The 26,309-nt window shown below is 50.2% G+C and overlaps 1 protein-coding gene across 2 annotated transcripts in view; it reads left to right on the top strand.

The window, feature by feature from the left end:
* The window catches only part of LOC118086073 (disintegrin and metalloproteinase domain-containing protein 10), a 35,114-nt gene extending 11,711 nt beyond the window's left edge, over positions 1 to 23,403 (top strand). For both annotated transcript variants that reach the window (XM_060275399.2, XM_088672953.1), the window contains exons 8-16: positions 2,563 to 2,722; positions 7,282 to 7,442; positions 7,937 to 8,108; positions 10,047 to 10,191; positions 12,673 to 12,856; positions 12,992 to 13,091; positions 20,618 to 20,838; positions 22,359 to 22,455; positions 22,882 to 23,403. In XM_060275399.2, coding sequence (XP_060131382.1) covers positions 2,563 to 2,722; positions 7,282 to 7,442; positions 7,937 to 8,108; positions 10,047 to 10,191; positions 12,673 to 12,856; positions 12,992 to 13,091; positions 20,618 to 20,838; positions 22,359 to 22,455; positions 22,882 to 23,018 — 1,377 coding nt within the window. In that variant the 3' untranslated portion in view covers positions 23,019 to 23,403. The remainder of the gene's footprint in view (positions 1 to 2,562; positions 2,723 to 7,281; positions 7,443 to 7,936; positions 8,109 to 10,046; positions 10,192 to 12,672; positions 12,857 to 12,991; positions 13,092 to 20,617; positions 20,839 to 22,358; positions 22,456 to 22,881) is intronic.
* Positions 23,404 to 26,309: the final 2,906 nt, after the last annotated feature.

Genomic DNA, 26,309 nt, shown 5'->3' with positions numbered 1-26,309 from the left:
TATTTATTGATTTATTGGAATATGCATAGGCCGCTAATTCTAATAATAATAATAATAATAATAATAATAATAATAATAATAATAAGAAGAAGAAGAAGAAGAAGAATACACTAATAATTTATTATTTATACCCCACCCATCTGGCTGGGTTTCTCCAGCCGCTCTGGGCGGCTCCCAATAGAACGCAGAGGTACCTTGGTTCTCGAACTTAATCCGTTCCGGGAGTCCGTCCGACTCCTGAAACCGTTCAAAAAACAAGGCGCGGCTTCCGATTGGCTGCAGGAGGTTCCTGCACTCGATCAGAAACCATGGAAGCTGCTTCGGACGTTCGGCTTCCGAAAAACGTTTGCAAATTGGAACACTTACTTCTGGGTTTGCAGCCTTCGGAAGCTGATTTGTTCTACAAATTAGGCGTTCAGGAACCAAGATACAACTGTATTAAAAATGCAATAAAACATCACACATTAAAAAGTCCCCTAAACAGGGCTGCCTTCAGATGTCTTCTAAAATTGTTGTTTATTTCCTTGACATCTGATGGGAGGGCGTTCCACAGGGCAGGTGCCACCACCGAGAAGGCCCTCTGCCTTGTTCCCTGTAACTTGGCTTCTCGCAGGGAGGGAACCGCCAGAAGGCCCTCGGTGCTGGACCTCAATGTTCCGGGCAGAATGATGGGGGTGGAGACGCTCCTTCAGGTATACTGGGCCGAGGCCGTTTAGGGCTTTAAAGGTCAGCACCAACACTTTTAATTGTGCTTGGAGCCAAGAAATAAACCAACAGAGCAGGTTAACACTTATACATAAAACCATTAAATGAAAACCATATTTTAAAAGTTGAAATTGGGCAACTGTTGTGGAAAGATGCATCCTTAATTGCCCGCCTAAGCCTGGCAGGACAGAAAAGCGTTTAAAAGTTGGCACAGAAGGTGGCTGATGAATCTCCAGTGGCAGAACATTCCACAGGACTGAGTTGAGGATGCTGTCAACCCTCGCTGCTTTCTTGCTCTTGTCTAAGACGCCTCAGCAACTTGGGGAAAGCTCAACAACACTCCCATATCACTCAACCGTCCCGATTTAGCCAGGACATCCCAGAATTACAGAAGCCATACCAGAGCTTCTGACTGGATCTCAGAATGTCCCGCTTTTTGGTCCGGCACTCTGGCGTACGTCAGCAGGCTAGTGCCAGAGCACCAGACCAAATGGGCCCTTGTTTAGGGAAGTTTTTAAATGTTCGATGTTTTGACTATTCTATTGGGAGCTGCCCAGAGTGGCTGGGGCATGCCAGTCAGATACAGCTTCATACAAATACAGTGGTACCGCGGGTTACAAACGCTTCAGGTTACCGACTCCACTAACCCGGATGTAGTACCTCGAGTTAAGAACTTTACTTCAGGATGTGAACAGAAATCGTGCGGCGGTGGCAGGAAGCCCCATTAGCTAAAGTGGTACCTCAGGTTAAGAACAGTTTCAGGTTAAGAATGGACCTCCGGAACGAATTAAGTTCTTAACCAGAGGTACCAGGGTAATAAAATGGCCGTTGTTTAGTCTCACACTCCGGCACGAATCAGCTGGCTGCCGTGAGAGCTCAGGAGCAAAAACGGGAGTGTCCCAATTTGGATACCCTGGATGTTAGAGGGCATGCTCTCCTACAGATAGAAGAAGAAGAGTTTGGATTTGATATCCCGCTTTATCACTACCCCGAGGAGTCTCAAAGCAGCTAACAATCTCCTTTCCCTTCCTCCCCCACAACAAACACTCTGTGAGGCGAGTGAGGCTGAGAGACTTCAGAGAAGTGTGACTAGCCCAAGGTCACCCAGCAGCTGTGTCAGGAGTATGGGCAGGAGTCAGGCTCTGGGGCCTGTAGTGCTTTGCAGGACTGGGGCCTGCCTCAGCTTGTGCTGGAGAAGCAAGGAGTGGCCACTCAGGTGAGGCCACTTGATACCTCACTGCACCTGGTGGCAGGAGCTGGGAGGGATAAAAGCTCAGCATTTCCCTCCAGCTCTTTGCCACAGCAACGCTATCCCTGCCTGGTTGCATCTGGCCTCTTGCTCCTTGGACCCTTGCCTTGCCAACGCCTTGCTCCTTGGACCCTTGCCTTGCCGACGCCTTGCTCCTCGACCCTTGGACCTCTGCCTTGCCGACGCCTTGATCCTCAACCCTTGGACCTTTGCCTTGCCAACGCCTTGCTCCTTGACTCTCAGACCTTCGCCTCTGCCTTCCTCCTTGACCCTGCGACTGCCTGCTGCTGGACCCTCAGCCCTGCACCTGTTCCTGCTTCTACATCACCATCTTGCCTCTGGTCCTGACGTCCTCAGCCAGGGCTTCAACCGCCCGCCGACCGGACCGTGACAAGCTGCATGTGGAGGAGCGGGGAAGCGAACCCAGTTCACCAGATTATGAGTCCACCGCTCTTAACCACTACACCACGCTGGCTCAGTGTTTCTGTGAAGGGTTTCAGGCAGTCCCTGGGGTGCCCTGGATCGAAGTTGTTTCTGGGGTTTGTAAATCAATGCACAATACTAAAGCAGCCTCACGTGCCCAGGTGTGTCTTTTCCTTCTTTCGCAGATCGTTGAGGAGGAGGACCACTCGGAGTCGCCCTTCATCAGTCCAGAGATGCTCCTGATGTTGCACTCCAAAACCAACTGGAACAGTTACTGCTTAGCTTTTCTGCTCACCAACAGGGATTACAGTGGAGTTCTGGGCATCGCTTTCAATGGACAACCTGGTGAGTGATTTTAGGGGGGGGGGGTGGATGGCGGCTAACAGACTGAGGTTGAATCCTGACAAGACAGAAGAAGTACTGTTTTGGGGGGACGGGGTGAGCGGGTGTGGGGGATTCCCTGGTCCCGAATGGTGCAACTGTGCCCCCGAAGGACCAGGTGTGCAGCCTGGGAGTCATTTTGGACTCACAGCTGTCCATGGAGTGTCCAAGGCAGCTGTCTACCAGCTCCATCTGGTACGCAGGCTGAGACCCTCCCTGCCTGACCCCTGTCTTGCCAGAGTGGGACATGATCTGGTTATCTCCCACTTGGACTACTGCAATGCGCTCTACGTGGGGCTACTTTGAAGCTAACCTGAAAACTACAACTAATCCAGAATGCAGCAGCTGGACTGGTGACTGGGAGCGGCTGGCGTGACCATATAACACCGGTCCTGAAAGACCTACATTGGCTCCCAGTACATTTCCAAGCACAATTCAAAGTGTTGGTGCTGACCTTGAAAGCCCTCAACGGCCTCGGCCCAGTAGAGCTGAAGGAACGTCTCCACCCCCATCGTTCTGCCCGGACACTGAGGCCCAACTCTGAGGGCCTTCTGGTGGTTCCCTCCCTGCAAGAAGTGAAGCTACAGGGAACCAGGCAACCATAAATAAATAAATATATTATTATTATTATTATTATTTATTAGAGTCCTAAGGAGGCCCAGGTAATTGGGACCCAGGTGGCGCTGTGGTTAAACCACTGAGCCTAGGGCTTGCTGATCAGAAGGTCGGCGGTTCGAATCCCTGTGACGGGGTGAGCTCCCGTTGCTTGGTCCCAGCTCCTGCCAACCTAGCAGTTCGAAAGCACGTCAAAATGCAAGTACAGTGGTACCTCGGTTTATGAACACAATTGGTTCCGGAAGTTTGTTCATAAACTGAAGCGTTCATAAACTGAAGCGAACTTTCCCATTGAAAGTAATGGAAAGTGAATTAATCCGTTCCAGACGGTCCGCAGAGTAAGCGTTCATAAACTGAAGCAAACTTTCCCATTGAAAATAATGGAAAGTGGATTAATCCGTTCCAGACGGGTTCGCGGAGTACTTAAACTGAAGCGTTCATAAACTGAAGCATGGGTGTAATTGGTTCCGGAAGTCTGTTCATAAACTGAAGCGTTCATAAACTGAAGCAAACTTTCCCATTGAAAGTAATGGAAAATGAATTAATCCGTTCCAGATGGGTCTGCAGCGTTCATAAACCGAAAATTCATAAACCGAGGTGTTCATAAACCGAGGTTCCACTGTAGATAAATAGGAACCGCTACAGCGGGAAGGTAAACGGCGTTTCCATGTGCTGCTCTGGTTTGCCAGAAGCGGCTTTGTCATGCTGGCCACATGACCTGGAAGCTATACGCCGGCTCCCTCGGCCAATAATGCGAGATGAGCGCGCAACCCCAGAGTCGGTCACGACTGGACCTAATGGTCAGGGGTCCCTTTACCTTTACCTTTAAGGAGCAGTCTTGTATCAGGTCAGGGTTTTTCTTCATCGAGCCTTGTATTGCCTGCTCTGAGTGGCAGCGTCTCCCCAGGGCCTCAGGTAGAGAAGAGAGGTTTCCCCCACCCCACCCCCACCCCTTTATTCCTGATCTTTTATGGCTTATGATACCAGGGATCAGATTTGGAGCCTTTTGCATGCAAAAGAGGAGCACTTTGTAACTAAGGTATGATAATTCCCCCTCCCAAAAAGTGAGATTGCAGTCCTCATCGTTTTGAATGAAGAGGTGTTCATGTCTTGTTGATATGTTGCTTTCCTCACAAAAGCGACACGACACGACTTACAAACGCAGTATCAACACTGAAACCAGTTGCAAACCAAGCAATAAACACCGGGCTCTCCATAAGGCAAATGCCTATTTAAATCAGCCTCTGATTCAGAACCATGAGGACTAGATCCTTACTTTATAGGCGGCTCTCCATTTACGCAGGGGTCACGTTCTGAGGCACCGCACGTTAAATGAAATCGCGTATATTGGGAAAGCCATCAAAAAAGCTTGCAAACACCCTCTAAACCTCTGGAAACCCTTGAAAAGCCCCCTTTTAAAAAACAAAACAAAAAATCCACCCAGTTTCTCCCTCCAAGCCTCCTTACGGTAGTTTGGTGCAAAGGCTCATGGTATTGCTAGACACTCTTTCCTGCGCCACTTTTGCTGTTTTCACAGTCTTTTAGGGCCGTTCCTGCCCCTTTTGGGCCAGTTCTGTGTTCGTGGCGATGCACAATCGTGTGTGCCTCAAACGCGCATTACGTGCGGAGCTGCCTGCATTTTTAAAAGAAGGGCCATCGCTCAGTTTGTGTAGCGTCCGCACAGCGTGCAGAAGATCCCGGGTTCAAACCCCGGTGCCTCCAGCTAGGGTTGGCAGAGACTCCCTCCCTTCAACTTCAGAGAGCCATGACCCCTCAGTTTTCACAACGCCAAGCTCAGTCGGTACAGCGCGAGACTCTTAATCTTAGGGTCGTGAGTTCGAGTCCCGTGTTGCGCAAAAGACTCCTGCACTGCAGGGAGTTTTTCCGGGTGACCCTTGTGGGTCATCCACAATTCTGTGATACTTCCAAGATTCCCCAGGATTTTATAGAAGTAATTCAGAAGAGCTGGATGAAACATTAGAAACGCTGCCCCCCCCAATGGATTTGGGGACAGATCTAGGGTCGGTTGGGTGTTCTCTCTGTGGGTCCAGGGCAGCAGAGAGGCTGTTCAACAGCCCCAGTCTTTACCATACAGCCACAGACAGACCTATTTGGAGAATTTTTTAGTGCTCTGTTAATTACTTGCCACCCGTCTCCAGATAAATCTTAGATAACAACAACAACAACACATTTTTCATACCCCGCCCATCTGTCTGGGTTTCCCCAACCACTCTGGGCGACTTCCAACAGAAAAATAAAACGGTTGCAGATTACAAAAGGGTTTTAGAATAACCAATCTTAGAAGATAGAGATATTAATATAAAGACGAAAGTAATAGATTAAGAGTTTAATTGTAATAGATTAAGAGTTTAATTGTTAAGAATCACTAGATATGGTATTATGATAATATTTAAGCAAATTTAGAAGTATGTAAGATTAAGAATTTACTAAGCTAGATATGTAAAGAAGCGTAGCGGGAGGAGGGAGAGGAAGTCAACAGATTAGATTAGTAATAAGGATATCAAATATGAATTTTTGTTTTTGTAAAATTTTCTTCTTTTTGTATGTTTTTGTATTCTTTTTTCTTTTTGCTGTATGTCATTTTTGTTTCTTCTTTTTATATACAAATGTTATTTTCTCTTTTTTAAAAAAACTTTAATAAATACATTATAAAAAAATAAAAATAAAACACAGTAATCTTTTAAACATTAAAAGCCTCCCTAAACAGGGCTGCCTTCAGATGTATTCTAAAAGTCTGGTAGTTGTTTTTCTCTTTGACATTTGATGGGAGGGCGTTCTACAGGGCGGGCACCACTACCGAGAAGGCCCTCTGCCTAGTTCCCTGCAACTTGGCTTCTCGCAACGAGGGAACCGCCAGAAGGCCCTCAGAGCTGGACCTCAGTGTTTGGGCAAAACGGACCGAGGCCATTTAGGGCTTTAAAGGTCAGCACCAATACTTTGAACTATGCTCGGAAACGTACTGGGATAAATAATACAAACCAACAACACGTCCAAAACACTGGCGATGCAAACAAGAATAAGTTAACAATAAATAAGAGGACAGGGTTTTAAACATGGGCGTACCCAGGATCAAAACTAGGGGGGGACAGGCAAGCCACGGGGCCCGGCCACTCGCCCCCCCCCAGCCACCCTATTGGCTGGCTGGCTATGACATCCACGCCCCCAGAGGTGAGGGGGCAGTCACGCGGTTCTCCGCAACTACTTTTCCCCGCTGGCCACTTTTTGCACTGAAAAAACACAGTGTGATGTTACAGCTTGCGGCGCGAGCTGTAATTTATATCTTTTTTCCCCTTCCTTATTAGCTTCGGGTGGGGCAGCTGCCCCCCCGCCCCCGGGTATGCCCATGGTTTTAACCCCCCCCCACATTTAGAACCACAAAACAGGTTGGGGTTTTTCGACAGGTGCTCAGAGAACAGGGGGACATGACAAGTCTTTACAGACACACACACACACACACACACACACACACACACACACACACACACACCCCAAGACCCTGCTTTTGACGTATGAGGCCACTTTCCATGTTTCTTTGATTTCTTCTGCCTCATGAAGACTCGAACCTTACTTTATCTTTAAAGGAAGACCCTTAGGCATAGCTGCCAAGTTATCCCTTTTTTTAAGGGATTTTCCCTTATGCTGAATAGGCTTCCTCGCAAGAAAAGGGAAAACTTGGGAGCTATGCCCTTAGGTCAGCTCTCAAGCACCTGCTGTGAATCCAAAAGGTTCTTGGTTTGTTCCCTGGCATCTCCAGGCAGGACTGGAATAAGGCCCTGGAATCCTGGAGAGCTGCTGCCAATCTGTGTCGACAATATTGAGCTCTGTGGCCTGATGGTCTGACCTCCAATGTTCCTGATCTCTCGAGTTTGGGTTTTTCCCCCTCCCAGGTGATTCTGGAGGGATTTGCTCGAAGCAGCGCACCTTCCAAGACAAGGAGGTCTCGATGAACACGGGGCTGATCACGTTGCAGAAATATGGGCAGCTCCTTCCTCCAAGGCTGATCCACGTCACCCTTGCCCACGAGCTCGGACACAGCCTGGGCGCCTACGTGAGTTTGTTGCTTTTCCTGCGTGGAAAACAAAGAAACAAAGCCAGCTTCCCACACCGTTTCCTTTCGTGGTGAGTCCACCGTCCTGGGTGCTGAGCTCAGATAGGATGGGCAATGCTGAGTCATCTGAAAAGCAAAGAGCAAGCTGACCTTTTAAGTGCTGATTCAGGCTCCAGGCCATGGTAACCCTGCAATAAATGCATTGTGCCAAGAGCCGGCAGTAAATCACACAGTTCAAAGTCAGAGTTAACTCTTTATTAGCAAGGACACGATTTGCACAGACTTGGCAGAGTCTACTGAACACAGCAGCTCATCCCTAGTAGGTTTTGCCCCATGGAAGTCCCCACCTCCCCACAGCCAAATCCCCCTGCTCTCCAGGGCTTTCCCCAAGCAATCGGAGACTGCGCTCGCCAGCCTCTCCTCCACCCTTTTCATGCCTCTCCTGGTTCTGGCACACTGCAAGAACACAATTTAAGAGGGTGTTTGTTTTTCAGCACGATGAGAGCAAAGAGTGTTCCAGTTTTCACATCGACACAACCAAGGGGAAGTACCTGATGTTCAGCTACGCCACGGATGGGGGAGAATTCAACAATGACAAATTCTCCCCGTGTAGCCGCGCCTACATTGCAAATCTCCTGCGGCTCAAGAAGGACACTTGTTTCGTTGGTGAGAGACCCTGACTGTCCTTGGGTGCTTGTTTAAACCCGCTGCCTTATATTGGTTGAATTGTTAGGAGAATGAGTTATTTAGGGCTGTCAAAGGTAGGAAGGGGTGGCTCAGGCTATTTTCCTTCCATGGGGTCCAACAGAACCTTCAGTCCACTTTTCACTGTCTGCAGATTTATTAATTTCTTAGAATCATAGAATCATAGAGTTGGAAGAGACCACGAGGGCCATCCAGTCCAACCCCCTGCCAAGCAGGAAACGCCATCAAAGCATTCTTGACATATGCCTGTCAAGCCTCTGCTTAAAGACCTCCAAAGAAGGAGACTCCACCACACTCCTTGGTAGCAAATTCCACTGCCGAACAGCTCTTACTGTCAGGAAGTTCTTCCTAATGTTTAGGTGGAATCTTCTTTCTTGAAGTTTGAATCCATTGCTCCGTGTCCGCTTCTCTGGAGCAGCAGAAAACAACCTTTCTCCCTCCTCTATAGGACATCCTTTTATATATTTGAACATGGCTATCATATCGCCCCTTAACCTTCTCTTCTCCAGGCTAAACATACCCAGCTCCCTAAGCCGTTCCTCATAAGGCATCGTTTCCAGGCCTTTGACCATTTTGGTTGCCATCCCTCCACTGGACACGTTCCAGCTTGTCAGTATCCTTCTTGAACTGTGGTGCCCAGAACTGGACACAGTACCCCAGGTGAGGTCTGACCAGAGCAGAATACAGTGGTACTATTACTTCCCTAGATCTAGATGCTAAACACATAAATTCTTAAACACATAATTTTTTTGCATTGAACATAAATTTAACATAAAACATAATTTATTTATTTATTGCGTTGAAATCATTGCAGTTTTCCGGATGTGCTTTCCATAAAACACACAGCATTGTATTGAACTAAAGCCCTACTCAGAGTAGGCCCATCGAAATGACCAAACCTCAGTTAGCCACACCCATTGACTTCAATGGGTCTACTCTGAGTAGGACTGACTGAGAAGCTCAGTAAGCAATATCTTTTCCTGCATCGCAGGAGGTTGGACTAGATGCCCCTTGGGGGTATCTTCCAACTCTATGATTCTATATCTCTTTGGATTTCCGGCACATCCTATAAGATCTAGGTACAATCCGATTTTCGCAAGGCACAGCTGTGAAACAAACAAACAAAAAGCTCTCAGACCCATGGGAATTAATCAGGACACAATCCAACCAGAATATGGGTCAAACAAAAGTGTGGATGAATCCTAAGAAAGCAGGCAATGTGAGAGCCAATATGTTAGTTAGATTTGGTTTAAAAGTAAAAATACTATAGATTATGGTAAAATAAAAGGAGAATTCTCTGGATATCCAGGTTCGGGGCAAGTCTTCTTTGGTGAAAGAGCTCCAGCAGAGATTTAAAATATGCAGCAAAGTAAATTGTGGAAATATAGGTTGTTAGACCTTTAAAATAAATACTGTATCCCCTTCTCAAAGTTCTCCCCCTTCCCTTACCATAGAAAGAAACCACATGTTTGGTAAGTTACAAATGGTTTACTTACAAACTCTTCAAAGGTCAGATTCATGTGCTTTTCCATATAGCAGCAGCAAAAAAAAACCGCAGGCAATTTAACTTAGGTTCCAAAATGGTAAAATGTTTCTAAATCGTATGTATAAAAACACAAAGATGGCTTGTTAAAGCCAGGCGGTTTCAGCTTAGAGCCCCCAGCTTAGACCCCTTACTGGTAGGGTTCACATGGTGGAAGTGGGAGAATAAAGAGTTTGGTAACCCTTCCTCCCAAGGTGAGGGTGTGTGACCCAGCTAAGCCTAACAGGACAGCTTACTCTATGGTCTTAACCCCTTCATGCATTAATTAGGGTTAAGCACATTGGTTACATGAGGCTGGATATATCCCAGAACTGCATCTTTTCTCCACAACCTCTTCTTCGGCATTTTCCTTCCAGAAACAGACCGTCCCATCTGCGGGAACCGGATTATGGACCCGGGAGAGGAATGTGATGTTGGCAATGATGCCACAGACCCCTGCTGCTATGGTGCGGCAGAGCCTAGCGGGATCCGGTGCCGGCTGAAACCGGGAGCCCTGTGCAGGTAACGGTGGGAACACGTTGCTTGCTTTGCCCTCTGCTTTTACAGATTTGTGCTTCTAGTCCGTGGGGCTACCTTTGAAGGTGACCCGGAAACTACAACTAACCCAGAATGCGGCAGCTATGCTGGTGACTGGGAGCGGCCGCCAAGACCACATAACACCGGTCCTGAAAGACCTACATTGGCTCCCAGTACGTTTCCGAGCACAATTCAAAGTGTTGGTATTGACCTTTAAAGCCCTAAATGGCTTCGGTCCAGTATACCTGAAGGAGCGTCTCCACCCCCATCGTTCTGCCCGGACACTGAGATCCAGCGCCGAGGGTCTTCTGGCGGTTCCCTCGCTATGAGAAGCCAAGTTACAGGGAACCAGGCAGAGAGGGCCTTCTCGGTAGTGGCACCCACCCTGTGGAATGCCCTCCCACCAGAGGTCAAAGAGAACAACAATTACCAGACCTTTAGAAGGCATCTCAAGGCAGCCCCGTTTAGGGAAGCTTTTAATGTTTGATTTCTGTATTGTTTTGTTGGAAGCTGCCCAGAGTGGCTGGGGGAACCCGGCCAGATGGGTGGGGTATAAATAATAAATTATTATTATTATATTATTATTACCGTTAAACCTCTCCTCCATCCTCTCTCCGTACTCCACAAGCTCATCTTGTTCCTTTGTCCTGTTTTGCCTCTTCCTCGTAGGCTCTGGGTGCTGAATACAGCACTCTGAGAATCTCAGCTCTCTTTATTTTGTTCTTAAAAGGGAATGTTTCAGTCCTTAAGGTTCAATAGGTAGATCAATTTGAAAACAGTCAGGGATAATCCCTGGTGTGCGCACACATTGGATTGTAGGTGCATTTTCCTCTATGGTTTGGTAGAAATTCTGGGCTGTCCGATACATGTGTGGATAACAAAGGGGTTGAGGGTTTTTTTTAATCCTTCGGCTTGTCAAGAACTCATCCCATCCTGAAAAAAACGAGAATGGCAGGAGAGAGAAGTTTAGCAAAATTCCTTTCCTCGGGTGCTTTATCTCTACATTGTTTTGGGTTTTGCAAAGGAGACCGATTCAGGTATGACACACAAACATCCACGCAGCGGTGTCGTTGCCCAGGGTCACAATGGGGTGTGTGTGTGTGTGTAGACCCATTAATTTTGGGGAGGCAGGTTGCAGCAGATTATCTATGTCAGCATCCTACAAATCCAGCTCCCTATAAATTATGTTTTGCATCAGTTCATGCCTCGCCGCTGCAAATTTCTGGGGTTAATTGCCCTCTAAGTAGCTAAAGAATGAGCCTAATATAGTGAGCTTGGTGTGTCAAAATTCACCAAAAAACTGAGCATAACTCGGGTGGTGTGTCTCTTCGAGAAAAAAACCCATAATTTCCTTATAGTTTAAATAACAAAAATTTATAATTGTAATATATAACTGTATTTAATAAACCAAAAACTAATTATTTAACCAAACCAAACCCCAAACCCCTTATTTATCACAAAGTGCCCAGAGTTGTTGACCTTTTTGAGGGGAGCTGCTGACCAAAGTTTTGGAGGTTTTTTGGGGGGTACTTTGCTTTTGGGGGGGGATGCCCCAAAGCTGCTGCGCTTGGGGAGGGGGAAGAGAACAGAAATAAATGACGAATAATGCCTTCGCTGGAACTAACACGCAGCACCGACATAGTCTGCCAAAGCGCCAAAAAACCCAGCATAGAACAGGTTAAAAAATGAACGCTGTTACACCCAATCATCATCTGCCAAAGCGCCAGAAGAAACAGCACAGGAAGGGTTAAAAAAGCAATCTCTGGCTACCGGCAACAACAACAAAAGGTTCCAGGTTTTAACAGCTGAGACAAGCTGTAGCGTGAGGAGGAGGGGGAGAACAAATGGGGGGGAAACAACAACAACATCGTGAATGGGCCAATGGGGCGCCTGCCAGCAGTGAGGGCTCTGCGTGTCACGTCTGACACACGTGTCATAGGTTCACCATCACTGGCCTAATAGATCATCGGTTTCCCCCACCCCCCTTAGATTTGTAGTTTTGCGGCAGAACATCCATAGCTAAAGGTACTGGCTCTGCTTTCTGCTTCCTCCTCCCCTCTCCCCAACTTCCATTCTCCGGAGAAGAAAGTGCTTGAAATGGGCTTCAAACTTCAAGAAAGAAGATTCCACCTAAACATTAGGAAGAACTTCCTGACAGTAAGAGCTGTTCGGCAGTGGAATTTGCTGCCAAGGAGTGTGGTGGAGTCTCCTTCTTTGGAGGTCTTTAAGCAGAGGCTTGACAGGCATATGTCAAGAATGCTTTGATGGTGTTTCCTGCTTGGCAGGGGGTTGGACTGGATGGCCCTTGTGGTCTCTTCCAACTCTATGATTCTATGAACCCCATTTGAACAGCCAGAATAAGAATGTCATTACAGTGGAAGTTATAAGTCTGCAGAGTGGTCCAGTTGAGGATTTTGCAGAGCACGTTGGACAGTTCTTTCATGTATGTGTGGTGTTGTTTTTCAGCCCTAGCCAGGGACTCTGCTGCAGCCACAAATGTGCCCCCAAACCCCGAGGGGAGCGATGCCAGGCAGAGACTGACTGCGCTTCAGAAAGCACCTGCTCTGGGGCAGAAGCAACGTGCCCAGCACCCCTTCCGAAAGCAAACTTCACCCTCTGCGGCATGCAGTCCCGGGTGTGTCTGAACGGGGTGAGTTTTCAGAAAGTTGGAGGCCATTGGCCATCGGCCGTGACGTCCAGGAGCGGGTACCTCCAAGCCTTGGTGCACTCTTCCTCCATATACTGGGTGTTGAGAGCCTTCCTTCCTCTCCCTGTCTCTTTCAAGCTCTGCGTGGGCTCCCTCTGCGTGCGGCACGAATTGGAGCAGTGTGATTGTGTCTCCACTTCCCTGAGAGAGAGGTGCCAAGTCTGCTGCCAGCTTCCAGGTGCTAATTCATTTTTTAAATCTCTAACTGGCCCTTTATGCCTTGACTTTTCTGGGGGTTTGTGTGGGAATGGTCTCTGGAAAGCTCTGGTCTTAATTTTGCACAGGTGGCAAGGAAGTGCAAGGGGGGTGGGGACTAGAGGAAAAGGTGTGGCAGAGAGAGAGAGAGAGAGAGAGAGACAGAGAGAGAAGGGGGTGGCAGAGAGAAAGAGGTGGGAGGGGGAGAGAAAAGGGGTTGCCAGAAAGACCAAAGTGACAGGGAGTCCAACCTATCCCACCTCTTCTTCTGGCCACGCCCACCATGCTGGGGAACCCCCAAGGGAAGGCTGCTCAGAGCCCAGGGAGGGATGGTGGGATGACGCAGAATGGTCAGAAGAAGAAGACTGGGAGGAGGAGGTGTCGGAATCTGAAGAGGCAACCGGGTTTAGTGAGCAGGAAGAGTCTGTGGCAGAGAGAAGTCCGAAAGCAGAGGCTGAAGCAGAAGAGGTGGGAGGCCAAGAGGCAGAGAAGAGTCCAGCTGTAGTAGTAGTAGTAATAATAATAATAATAATAATAATAATAATAAATTTATTATTTATACCCTGCCCATCTGGCTGGGTTTCCCCAGCCACACTGGGTGGCTTCCAACAGAAAAATGAAATAAAATAATCTATTAAACATTAAAAGCCTCCCTAAACAGGGCTGCCTTCAGATGTCTTCTAAAAATCTGGTCACTGTTTTTCTCTTTGACATCTGATGGGAGGGCGTTCCACAGGGCAGGCGCCACCACCGAGAAGGCCCTCTGCCTAGTTCCCTGCAACTTGGCTTCTCGCAACGAGGGAACCGCCAGAAGGCCCTCGGTGCTGGACCTCAGTGTCCGGGCAGAACGATGGGGGTGGAGACGCTCCTTCAGGTATACTGGACCGAGCTGTAGTCACAGGTGTCTTCTCTTCTCTGATGCAACCAGCTCTTCTTCCCCCTGGCCTCACAGAATCAGGAGAGGCATGAAAAGAGTGGGAGAGAAGTTAGCTTCATGCAGGCGTAGTCTCCTATTGCTTGGGACAGTGGTTCCCAACAGGTGGTCCGGGGACCCCCAGGGGTCCGCGAGCTATGCCAGAGGGGTCCGCAAGATGCTATTAGAATAAAAAATATATTAAATATTGTCACAGTGGCCGGAGTGGACTACTTCAGAGTAACGACGCTACGCAGCTCTGCATTTTATTCTTTTATTGGTGCTGCGTATTTACAGTGCTTAAGTCATTGCTATTTACACGGAGTGATGTGGTCAGTCGGTTTCAGAACCTCCTAATGGCTTTTGGCGCGTCTTTCTCCAACACAAAAGCTTTGGCAGACCCATCCTCTTTCCCCTCCTCTTTCTGCGTAATTCCGGAGTTGGGGGGATGGGTCTCCCGCCCTTATTCGCCCCTTCCTGTCCCACCTGGGACCCTGGCTCCTCTACCTTGCCTGAGCCTCGGACACGACTTCCTGCTTCCCCACTGGAATCGGAACTCTCTCTGCTTCCCCCTGTGCTCGGGGATTGGCTTGAACTCAGGAGGGGAGGGACTTCGCGATATCCCCTGTCCCTCACATCCACCCCCCTCCCAAGCTCTCCTTCACCCCTCCCCAGGTCCCCCCCAGGTGTCGGTGACGACTGGAAGCCTAAGAACTCAGTGCTTTCCGAGCCCGTTGGTGTGAACACCTCCCCCCAGTCCTGCAAGCCCCCCCCTTCCGCCTGGGAGGACGGGAATCCCAAAAAGTCTGTGGCGTCAGAGCTGGTGGGGGTAAAAATGTTCTGCCAATCTGCTCCTTCCTCTGACTGGGTGGATCTCGGTGACACCCATACCTCATCCTCTGGTTCCTCAAACTCCGCTTCCCAGCGCCATGGTGAACTGCTCTCCCGTGCTTCCTCCCCCTCCCCCTCCCTTTCCATGTGCCAGGGCTTGGGTCTATGGGGAAAGAGGGCGTGAAATTCTTCTACCAGGAATTCCTCCTGTATCTGAGTGGCTGGGACCCATTCATTCTGGGACGGTGGAGCATCCTCCCATGCCATGAGGTACTCCAGTCCCCCCACCCCCCACCTTGAATCCAGGATGGCTGTGGCCTCATTGAGTTGCTCCCTGCCTTCCCTCTCCCCCCCTCCCTCAGGGGTTTGTTCGCTGTCTTGGAGCCTGCTGCTTTCCCTGTACGGCGACAGCAGCGATCTATGAAACACTGGGTGCACCCTCATGTCCTCTGGCAGTGCCAGCCTGTATGCCACCGGGTTGACCTGTTGCGTGACCGTGAAGGGGCCCAACCTTCTGGGCGCCAGCTTTTTGCATCGCCCTCTGATGGGAAGGCCCTCCGAGGACAACCAAACTTTGTCCCCCACCCTAATGACCTCCCCCGGTCGCCTGTGGCGATCTGCCCCCCTCTTGTACGCTTCCTTGGCTCTCTCCAAGTGTTCTCTGAGCTGCTGGTGCACCGTCTCCAGTTCCTCTGCCCAATCCTCAGCCTGTGGGCCCTCCTCCTCCTCCTCCCCCTCCCTCTCTGGGAAAGATCTGAGGTCACGCCCGTAATTGGCCTTAAAGGGCGACACCCCTGTGGAGACGTGCACCGCATTGTTGTAGGCAAATTCTGCCAGTGGCAGGCGATCCACCCAGTCCGTTTGCCTCTGGCTGACGTAACATCTCAGGTACTGCTGCAGAATGGCGTTGACCCTCTCCGCCTGTCCATTGGTCTGCGGGTGTCTAGCCGTCGACAAGCTGACCTCCACCTGCAAGAGGTTCATGAGCCGCCGCCAGAACCTGGAAACAAATTGGCGGCCACGATCCGAAATAACCCTTAAGGGTAATCCATGCAGTCTGAATACGTGATCCACAAACAGTTTGGCTGTCTCTTCTGCAGAGACCGCCCTGGCACACGGTATAAAATGGCACATTTTGGACATGAGGTCCACCACCACCAACACTGCGGTCTTGCCCCTGGAAGAAGGCAGATCTGTGATGAAGTCCATGGACACCACTTCCCACGGCCTGTGTGGCGTGGCTAAGGGCTCCAGCAATCCCGGTGGCGCTGCTCTGACCACCTTTGCCCGCTGGCAGGTGTCACAGCCCCTTACATAGTCTCGAACATCTTCCCTCACCCCTGGCCACCAGAAGTGTCTCATGACTAGGTGAGTGGTTTTGTCCCTCCCAAAATGACCCGCCGTTGGGTTGTCGTGCATCTGCTTGAGGACCGTACGTCTAAGCTGGGTGGTGGGCAGGTACAGTGCACCCTTGTAGAAAAGCAGCCCCCTGCGTTCTGCAAAGTCTTTTGCCTGCTCCCCCCCCCTCTCAGTTCTCTGAAGATGCGGTTGGCAAATTCATCCGCTGCCGTCAGTGCTGTGAGTTCTGCCTCGCTCACCACTGCTGCTCCGCAGGACCATGCTGACGGGGGGAAAATGTGCCTGGGTGCCGGTGGCGCCTCCTCCTCCATGTACTCTGGCTTGCGGGAGAGGGCATCCGCCCTGACATTCTGCTCTCCCGGGATGTAGTGTATGGAGAAGTTGAAGTTCGAGAAGAACTCTGCCCACCGTATCTGCCGCTGGTTGAGCACCCTGGCAGTTCTCCAGAACTCCAGGTTTTTGTGGTCCGTGCACACCTGGATGGGGTGCTTGGCGCCCACCAGGAAGTGTCTCCAGTGCTGGAACGCAGCGTGGATCGCAAGAAGTTCCCGATCAAACACCGTGTAGTTTCGCTCTGGCTGGGTCAACTTCCTGGAGAAGAAGGCACAGGGTCTCCACTCTCTGTTGGCGTCCAGTTGCAACAAAATGGCGCCCACAGCTTTATCAGAAGCATCTGTCTCCACGCGTAGGGGCGCGTCCTGAACCACGTGGAACAGGTTCTGGTCTGAGGCGAACACCCTCTTGAGGCTTTCGAACGCTGCTTGCGCCTCTGGTGTCCACCTGAACTTCTGCTTGCCTCTCAGGCAGTCAGTGATGGGAGCCGTAACGCGAGAGAAGTTCTTGATGAACTTCCTGTAGAAGTTGGCGAAGCCTAGTAGGCGTTGGGCATCTTTGCGCGTCCTGGGGCTGTGCCAGTCCAGGATGGCCTGCACCTTGTCCTTGTCCATCGCCAGCCCCTTGTCTGACAGCTTGTAGCCCAGGAAGTCCACCTCCTTGGTGTGAAACTTGCACTTCTCCAGCTTCACATACAGGTGGTTCTCCTTCAGGCGCTGCAACACCTCCCTGACATCTTTCACATGCTGCACTGGGTCATTGGAGTAAATAAGGATGTCATCCAGGAAGACCAAGCATTTCCTGAAGAGGAGGGACCCCAGGACGTGGTGCATGAAGGCCTGGAAGCATGCTGAGCCCCCTTGCAACCCGAAGGGCATCACCAGATATTCAAAAGAGCCCAGAGGCGTGAACATCGTGGTTTTCCATTCATCGCCTTCCCGGATCCTGATCAAGTTGTACGCCCCCCTCAGGTCTAGCTTGGTGAAAATCTTGCCCCTGCGTGCCGCTGTCAGGAGATCATCCACTCTGGGCATGGGGAAAGCCACTGGCTCTGTCACTGAATTCAGTCGTCTAAAATCCACCACCAGACGGCGCTGTTGCGTGTCTTTCTTGTCCACCCAGAAGACCGGGCTGCCCCCTGCTGCCTTGCTTTCTCTGATGAACCCCCGCTTGAGGTTCTTGTCGATGAAAGCGCGCAGATCCTCCAGTTCCTGGTCTGACATGGCGTACAGCTTGGCTGGGGGTATAGTTGCCCCTGGCACCAGGTTGATCTGGCAGTCAAAAGGCCTGTGTGGGGGTAGGTGGTCGGACTCCGCTTCGCTGAAGACCTCCTGCAGGTCCCAGTACGGCTTGGGTATCGCCTCACCCCCTTTGACGTGCATGGTGGCCACCGTGGCTATCGGAGGCCCCTCCCCTGGTTGGTGCTGCATGCAATGTTCCAGGCAAAAGTCCGATCCAAAAGTGATGCATCTCTGGTGCCAACTGATGGAGGGGTCGTGGCGCGCCAGCCAGCTCATGCCCAAGACGATGGGGGGGTCTGAGATGGTGGTGACGTTGAATGCCAGTGTCTCTGAGTGCCTTCCCACCGTCATTTTCATGGGGGGGGTTTGATGAGTGATGGCCCCTCCCAGCAGCTCTCTGCCGTCAATGGTCGCCACGTGCAGAGGAAAATCCAGCTGCAGAAGCTGGATCTGGTGCTCTTCTGCAAAGTTCCTCGAGAAGAAGTTCGCTGACGCCCCACTGTCAATTAAGGCGAGGACTGTCAGGGGATAGCCATTTGGGAGCGTGAGCGTCACTTCTAGAACCACTCCTGCTCTGGGAGGGGTGGGCTGGCTCTGCTCCTCTCTGTGCGGGTGGGTGGGCTGGGGCTGTTGTCTGCTGACTGTGCCTGGCTGCTGCCCCTTGTCTCCTGCAGCCAGGCTTTCCCGTTTCCCTGCTGTGGTGCTGCGTCAGTGGGGGAGGGCACAACCGTTCCCGCCTTTCCTTGCCACTCCCTGCGATGTGGGCAGTCTCTGACGAGATGCTGGGGGGAGTTGCAGAGAAAGCAATTCCCACCCCTTCCCTCCTTGCGTCTTGGCGCCGCTGGGGTTTGAAAAGCCCGCGCGCGCGCGCGCTATCAATCTGCATGGGTTCCTGGTCCTGACTGGCCCCAGGCGTGGCTTGAAAGGGTTGTTGGGGGAGTGGCTTCTCCTGCGACCGTGGGAACCAAGCCCGCTTTGCGCGCGTTGCTTGCTTGTCGCTCCACCGGGATTCCTGTCTCACCCCCACCGCCAGAGCCGCTTTGCTCAGCTGATCCATATTACTGGGCTTTGGACCTCTCGAGAGCTCATCCTTCACCTCCTCATGCAACCCCAAGTAGAACGCCGCTTGCATTGGGGGTGACTCTAGTTCCCACCCCAATCTGTGCACCAGCATGGTGAATTTCGCCCAATACGCGCGAACTGTCATATTTCCTTGGCGTAAATTGTGAAGTTCCTCCTTAGTCTGGTCCATATGACTATCGGACGAATACATCGTTTTCAAACCTTCTAGAAATAGTTTGACATTCTTCATGCAAGGATTCTTTGTTGCAATTAACGGTCTTAGCCACTCCCTGGCTGCCCCGGTAAGGTGCTCCACAATAAACGCTACCCTGTGCTCATCATCAGGGAACTCATCGTGGTGCAGCTCAAGAGCATACACAATCTCAGTCTCAAAGCCCTGATATTCCTTCGGGTCTCCATTAAACTTGCTTACTAGCGTCCCGGCTCTCCTTCCTGGCAGCACTTGGACTTGGGGTGCCCCTCCCGCCTTGTTTTTCTCTGCATCCAGCTTGTTTTGGAGGTCTACCGCCACCGCCCTTAATTCCTGCTCTCTTTCCTGTAGCGCTCTCACCTGTTCCGCAAGTTGTAGTCGGTCGTCCTGGACCTTCTTAGTCTCTTCTTTAGCTGCCTTCAATTCCCCCTGCGCCTGCAGCGACAGCTGCTGCAGTTCTTGCTGGGCTTGCTCCGCGATCTGCCGCCATCTCTCCGCCTCTGACACGCTCATCCCGGCAACTCCAAAGTAGCCCAAAAAGGATTAGGAGGTTGCTGTCACAGTGGCCGGAGTGGACTACTTCAGAGTAACGACGCTACGCAGCTCTGCATTTTATTCTTTTATTGGTGCTGCGTATTTACAGTGCTTAAGTCATTGCTATTTACACGGAGTGATGTGGTCAGTCGGTTTCAGAACCTCCTAATGGCTTTTGGCGCGTCTTTCTCCAACACAAAAGCTTTGGCAGACCCATCCTCTTTCCCCTCCTCTTTCTGCGTAATTCCGGAGTTGGGGGGATGGGTCTCCCGCCCTTATTCGCCCCTTCCTGTCCCACCTGGGACCCTGGCTCCTCTACCTTGCCTGAGCCTCGGACACGACTTCCTGCTTCCCCACTGGAATCGGAACTCTCTCTGCTTCCCCCTGTGCTCGGGGATTGGCTTGAACTCAGGAGGGGAGGGACTTCGCGATATCCCCTGTCCCTCACAAATATATTTCGTATGATAACAGATTTTTGTTTTGGCTGCTTCCTGCATGAGCAGAGTCTAGCGCAAAACTAGAATTAGATGAGGCAGTAGTTCTGCTGTATGCCGTTAGGTGGCGCTTTACAAACACTACTGTTTTGCAAAGAGGCAGCGCGCGCATTCTACTAACGCTCACCTCCCCAAGATGTTTTGCACGCGTCGGCTTCATTTGTGCACTACTGCGCAGGTACCCTGTCTTCTCCATTCCCCTCCCTCCTCCCTGGACTCTTATAAAAAGACTCTTAATTTGGCTCTCACTTTTTAATTTTAGGATTAGGAATTAATGGGGGTCCTTGTCACAATAGCGGCTCGATGAGGGGTCTTCGAGAAAATTTTGTTGGAAACCCCTGGCTTGGGAAAAGCCCTGGAGAGGAGGGAGCTGTGGGAAGGTGGGAGCCTTTGGTCTCGGCAGCTGATCCATGTGGGCAAGACCTGCCAGGCAGGCGAGAAAAAGAAAATTGAAATTGGCCTGCCCCTGAGCCTTGTTGGTTTTGGCGCCAGGTCTTGGCTAACTCTCTTTTCCTAAATGACTTCTGCCAGGGAGAGCCGACACTTGCGCCAGCACTGCCTCTGCCGCCTGGGGCCGTTTCTTCAACGGCTCCGAAATCCCGCTGATTCCAGGTTCGCCGTGTGGGGGCAAGGCTGGCTACTGTGACAAATTCCATATCTGCCGATTTGTCGATGAAGACGGGCCTGTTGCTCGGGTGAAAAACTTCATCCTGGACTTCATCGAGATGGAAGACGTCGCCACCTGGATGAAGGTGAGGCGCAGGTTTCAGAGACTCTCCGTGGCTCGGTGAGAAGATAGCTCAGTCGGTAGAGCGTGGGATTCTGCATCTCGGGGTCGTGGGTTCGAGCCCCACGTTGGGCAAAAGATGCATGGCAGGGGGTTGGACCAGATGTCCCTCAGGGTCCCTCGCAACTCTACATTTCTATGCAGGAAGAGTCCCAGGTTCAGTACAGTCATACCTCGGTTTAAGTACGCCTCGGTTTGAGTATTTTCAGTTTAAGTACTCCACGGACCTGTCTGGAACGGATTAATCCACTTTCCATTACTTTCAATGGGAAAGTTCGCTTCAGGTTAAGTACGCTTCAGGTTAAGTACGGACTTCCAGAACCAATTACACTCACACCTCGGGTTCAGTACGCTTCAGGTTGAGTGTTCTGCGGACCAGTCTGGAAGAGATTAATCCACTTTCCATTACTTTCAATGGGAAAGTTCGCTTCAGGTTAAGTACAGACTTCCGGAACCGATTGTGTTTGTAAACCGAGGTACCACTGTATCTGGTATCTTCCAACTCCATATAGAGTTGGAAGGGACCCCTAAGGGTCATCTAGCCCAACCCCCCTGCAGCACAGGAGGGAGGTGGTGGCAAAGACCCATGCCCGAGACCCATAGCAAGAAAGAGGGCTTATGAAAATCAGAGGCCCCTCCTGGTTGTGGTTGAATCCTTTTGCTTGAGGATTCAATCTATCTCTAGTTTGGAGGAGTGAGGAACCCACCTCTGACGCCCAACTTTCAGATTTTGACCCTGGGTGGGAGAACACGACCGTCTGGTTTTGGAAACCATGACCTGCTGGCTTATTCTGTGTCCAGGGCAGCTGTCTATCAGCTCCATCTGGTACGCAGGCTGAGACCCTACCTGCCTGCAGACTGTCTCGCCAGAGTGGTGCATGCTCTAGTTATCTCCCGCTTGGACTACTGCAATGTGCTCTACGTGGGGCTACCTTTGAAGGTGACCCGGAAACTACAACTAACCCAGAATGCGGCAGCTAGACTGGTGACTGGGAGCGACCACCAAGACCACATAACACCGGTCTTGAAAGATCTACATTGGCTCCCAGTACGTTTCTGAGCACAATTCAAAGTGTTGGTGCTGACCTTTAAAGCCCTAAATGGCCTCGGTCCAGTATACCTGAAGGAGCATCTCCACCTCCATCATTCTGCCCGGACACTGAGGTCCAGCACCGAGGGCCTTCTGGCGGTTCCCTGGTTGTGAGAAGCCAAGTTGCAGGGAACTAGGCAGAGGGCCTTCTCGGTGGTGGGGCCTGCCCTGTGGAACGCCCTCCCAACAGATGTCAAAGAGGAAAACAACTACCAGACTTTTAGAAGACATCTGAAGGCAGCCCTGTTCAGGGAGGCTTTTAATGTTTAAAAGATTACTGTGTTTTATTTTTCTGTTGGGAGCCACCCAGAGTGGCTGGGGAAACCCAGCCAGATGGGCGGGGTATAAATAATATATTATTATTATTATTATCAGTGGCCCCCCTCTCTCCGCAGACACGCTGGTGGGCCATCCTTCTGATGATTTTGACATTGGCCGCTATGATGGCAGCAACCATCTTCCTCTTTGGGAGGACGGTCGACACTGAAACAGGTACTTTGGGGGAAAGGTGCATTTCAGCCGCTTTTAACCCCCTCCCCGGTGGCCTGTCTTGCAGTGTAAGAACCCTTTTCAAGATCTTTACTGACCGTGGGGAAGGTAAGGTGAAGTGAGAGGTTTTCAGCATTTGAAACAAAGAGCGTATTTCAGTTTGGCTATTTCAAATGATAATCAAAATAAAAATAAAAATCATGCTGCTGTATCCAGCTAAGCTCTACTCAAAGTAGAACCCATTTAAATTAACAGACCTAAGCTAGTCATATCCATTAATTTCAGTGGGGCTACTCTACACAGTACGTGCAAAACATGGCTTCATTTGGACGAGCAACTTTTCCAAAAAAATTCAGGCAGCGCACCCCTCTCTATCCCCCCACCTCTTAAGAGAGAGAAGCTGAGTGTTTTTCTCCCCATTTCCTGTAGATGAGAGAGCGACGAGGGTTTCCGATAAGAAGATTTCTCTCAACCAGCACCCAGAGAACCAGCATGCTTTCTTCTACTGGGAACATGAGGAGATCTATATCGAATCCCTGCGGCAGGAGTATGAAACCATTATATAGAGCCCCACTCCTTCAAAAGGCAGTCTGCGGGACTATGTTTGAATATCCTGAGCCTGCAGCTTTTCATAGAATCCTAGAGTTGGAAAGGACCCCCGAGGGTCATCTAGTCCAACCCCCTGCAATGCAGGAACCTCAGCTAAAGCATCCATGGCAGATGGCCATCCAACATCTGCTTAAAAACTTCCAAGGAAGGAGAGCCCACCACCTCTCGTCGGGGTCCATTCCATTGTTGGATGGCTCATACTGCCAGTTTTTCCTGATGTTTAGTCGAAATCTCCTTTCTTGTAGCTAGAAGCCATGGGTTCGAGTCCTGCCCTCCAGAGCAGGAGAAAACAAGCCTGCTCCATCATCCGTGACAGCCCTTTAAATATTTGAAGATGGCTCTCGTATTTCCTCTCAGACTCCTTTTCTCCAGGCTAAGCATACCCAGCTCCTTCGACCATTCCTCACAAGGCTGTTTCCAGACCTTTAATCATCTTGGTCGCCTTCCTCTGCACACCTTCCAGCTTGTCAACATCCTTCTTAAATTGTGGCGCCCAGAACTGGAGACAGTATTCCAAGTGTGGTCTGACCAAGGCAGAACAGAGTGGTACTATTACTTCCCTTGATATGGACACTAGACTTCTGTTGATGCAGCCTGGAATAGTGTTAGCTTTTTTTGCTGCTGCATCACCCCGTTGACTCATGTTACGTCTGTGATCGACTAAAACCCCTAGATCCTTTTTCAGATGCACTGCTAGTATGTCAGGTGTCTCCCATCTTATATTTGTGCACCAAGCTTAGATTTGTTCTTCCTTAGTGTAGAGCAGGCATACCCAAACTTCGGCCCTCCAGATGTTCTGGACTACAATTCCCATCATCCCTGACCACTGGTCCTGTTAGCTAGGGATCATGGGAGTTGTAGGCCAAAACATCTGGAGGGCCGCAGTTCGGGGGTGCCTGGTGTAGAACATTGCATTTATCCCCATTGAAATTCTTTTTGCTCATTGGGGTCCAGCTCTCTCATCTGTTATGGTCACACTGAATCCTGATTCGATCTTCTCCATCCTTGTTGATAAGACTCCTGCAAAGAAATGCTACCAGCTACCAGGAAGCGCTCCATCGTTCCGTCACACTCTTGTGTGACCAAGAAAACAGGCTGTGGAGGCGTGGCTATGCAAATCAAGGGGCAAAGTGGGCCAGGGAGCAGCAGGCTTGATGCTTAGTGGATGGGGGTTTTGTGGGGTCACCACCAAATCAGTGTAGAGTCGAGGGGTGCCTAAACTTTTTTTCAAAGAAGGCCAGATTTGATTAATTTGCGTTGAGCTTTTTTTTTTTTTACAGTTTTACCCCAAAGTTGTTGAACTTTCTTTAGGATTTAACCCAAAGTTGTTGAACTTTTTTTAGGATTGAAGTTGATGAGCTTTCCTTAGGATTTTACCCCAGGACTTATACCTGCCACGAAGGTTGGATTAAATCAACCGGCGGGCCGGATTAGGCCCCAGAAATGGATTTTGTACATGCCTGGTGTAACCCTTTCCCTTTTTCCTGCACAGGCAAACAGCCCCAAAATTATGGTACTTCCATTGTTCCTGTTCTGCGGTGCTCAATGGGTACCGCCCACCCAACTGCTGTCCCATTGCCCTTACGCTGCTACAATTCCCACAGTTCCCTGCAAAGAGAGTTAAAGCGCTCTGGGAATTGTAGCTCTGTGAGGAATCGTGGGGGGGGGGGTCTCCCAAGGACTCTCAGGACACTTAGCAAACTAGTTTCCAAAAATTATTGGGGGGGGGGGAGAGCCAGGACTGTTTCAAAGTGGGTTTTAAAAGTTGGGTGTGAATGTGGCCCTTCAAGGACTGTGGGGGAGAATGAATGAAGTCGTTTATGAAGCGTGGGGGGGAGAGTGTCAATGCTCAGGGAGAGGGAAGCAATGGGAAGCAGGAAGAGCCATTGAAGAAAGCAAGGAAGTCTAGGAGGCACCCAGGAGAGGGATCTGGTTCACTTGAACATTGCCGCAGAACTCTGGTTAGCTACCAGCGATGGACCCCTCCCGGGTGCAGTTGAAAGTGCTTGGACCAGGGGTTCCCAACAAAATTTTCTCGAGGACCCCTCATCGAGCCGCTATTGTGACAAGGACCCCCATTAATTCCTAATCCTAAAATTAAAAAGTGAGAGCCAAATTAAGAGTCTTTTTATATTTTATATTTATACGTTTTTTACAGTTACAACAGAGTACTCCATCAGTATACAGTTAGTTTTAATTTTCAGTTCTTAATGAGATGACCCACTTTTTAACCAACGGTCCATTTTTAACTACGCGAACTGTAGCTTCCGCGAAAAACAACGCTTTGTTTACAAACACTACTGTTTTGCAAAGAGGCAGCGCGTGCCAGGGAGGAGGGAGGGGAATGGAGAAGACAGGGTACCTGCGCAGTAGCGCACAAATGAAGCCGACGCACGCAAAGCATCTTGGGGAGGTGAGCGTTAGTTTGCCTCTTTGCAAAACAGTAGTGTTTGTAAAGCACCACCTAACGGCATACAGCAGAACTACTGCCTCTATCTAATTCTAGTTTTGCGCTAGACTCTGCTCATGCAGGAAGCGGCCAAAACAAAAAATCTGTTATCATACGAAATATATTTAATATATTTTTTATTCTAATAGCATCTTGCGGACCCCTCTGGCATAGCTTGCGGACCCCTGGGGGTCCGCGGACCACCTGTTGGGAACCACGGACTACTGCAATGCGCTCTACGTGGGGCTACCTTTGAAGGTGACCTGGAAACTACAACTAATTCAGAATGTACAAGACAAGTTGGGGCAAGGAATTCTGTACTGGAAGAGAGTTGGCAACCCAGTCAGATGGGTGGGGTACGAATAATAAAATTACTACTGTTGTTGCTGTTCTTTTGCTAATAAACCAAGTGGCGGGAGCACTGGCAAGGAAACTCCCACAATCCAAACACTGCAGGGGGCTTCCAGTGCCCAACTCCTCCTTTGATCCTTTCCATAAAGGGATTATTCCTAGCAAACAAGAAATCCCGTCTGATATGGAGGGAGCAGCCTCTCATACAGACATCGGATCAGTCCAGCAGCACGCAGCCCCATCCTCCTTGAATTTGTCTAATCCTCTTTTAAAGCCATCAAAGTTGGGGGCCATCGCTGCCTCCTGCGGGAGGGAGTTCCGGAGTTTTTAACACGGCGCTGCGCAAAAAAACCTATTTTTAAGGCCACCTGAGAGGGTTTGCAACAGCCCCCGTTCACCTCAAACTCCGCCGCGACCATGGAACACTGGTCCTAAAAGGCCTACATTG

Source organism: Zootoca vivipara, chromosome 6 (assembly GCF_965207765.1).
Source record: "Zootoca vivipara chromosome 6, rZooViv2.hap1.1, whole genome shotgun sequence".
Taxonomy (NCBI): Eukaryota; Metazoa; Chordata; class Lepidosauria; order Squamata; family Lacertidae; genus Zootoca; species Zootoca vivipara.
This window is presented reverse-complemented; position numbering and strand designations above follow the sequence as displayed.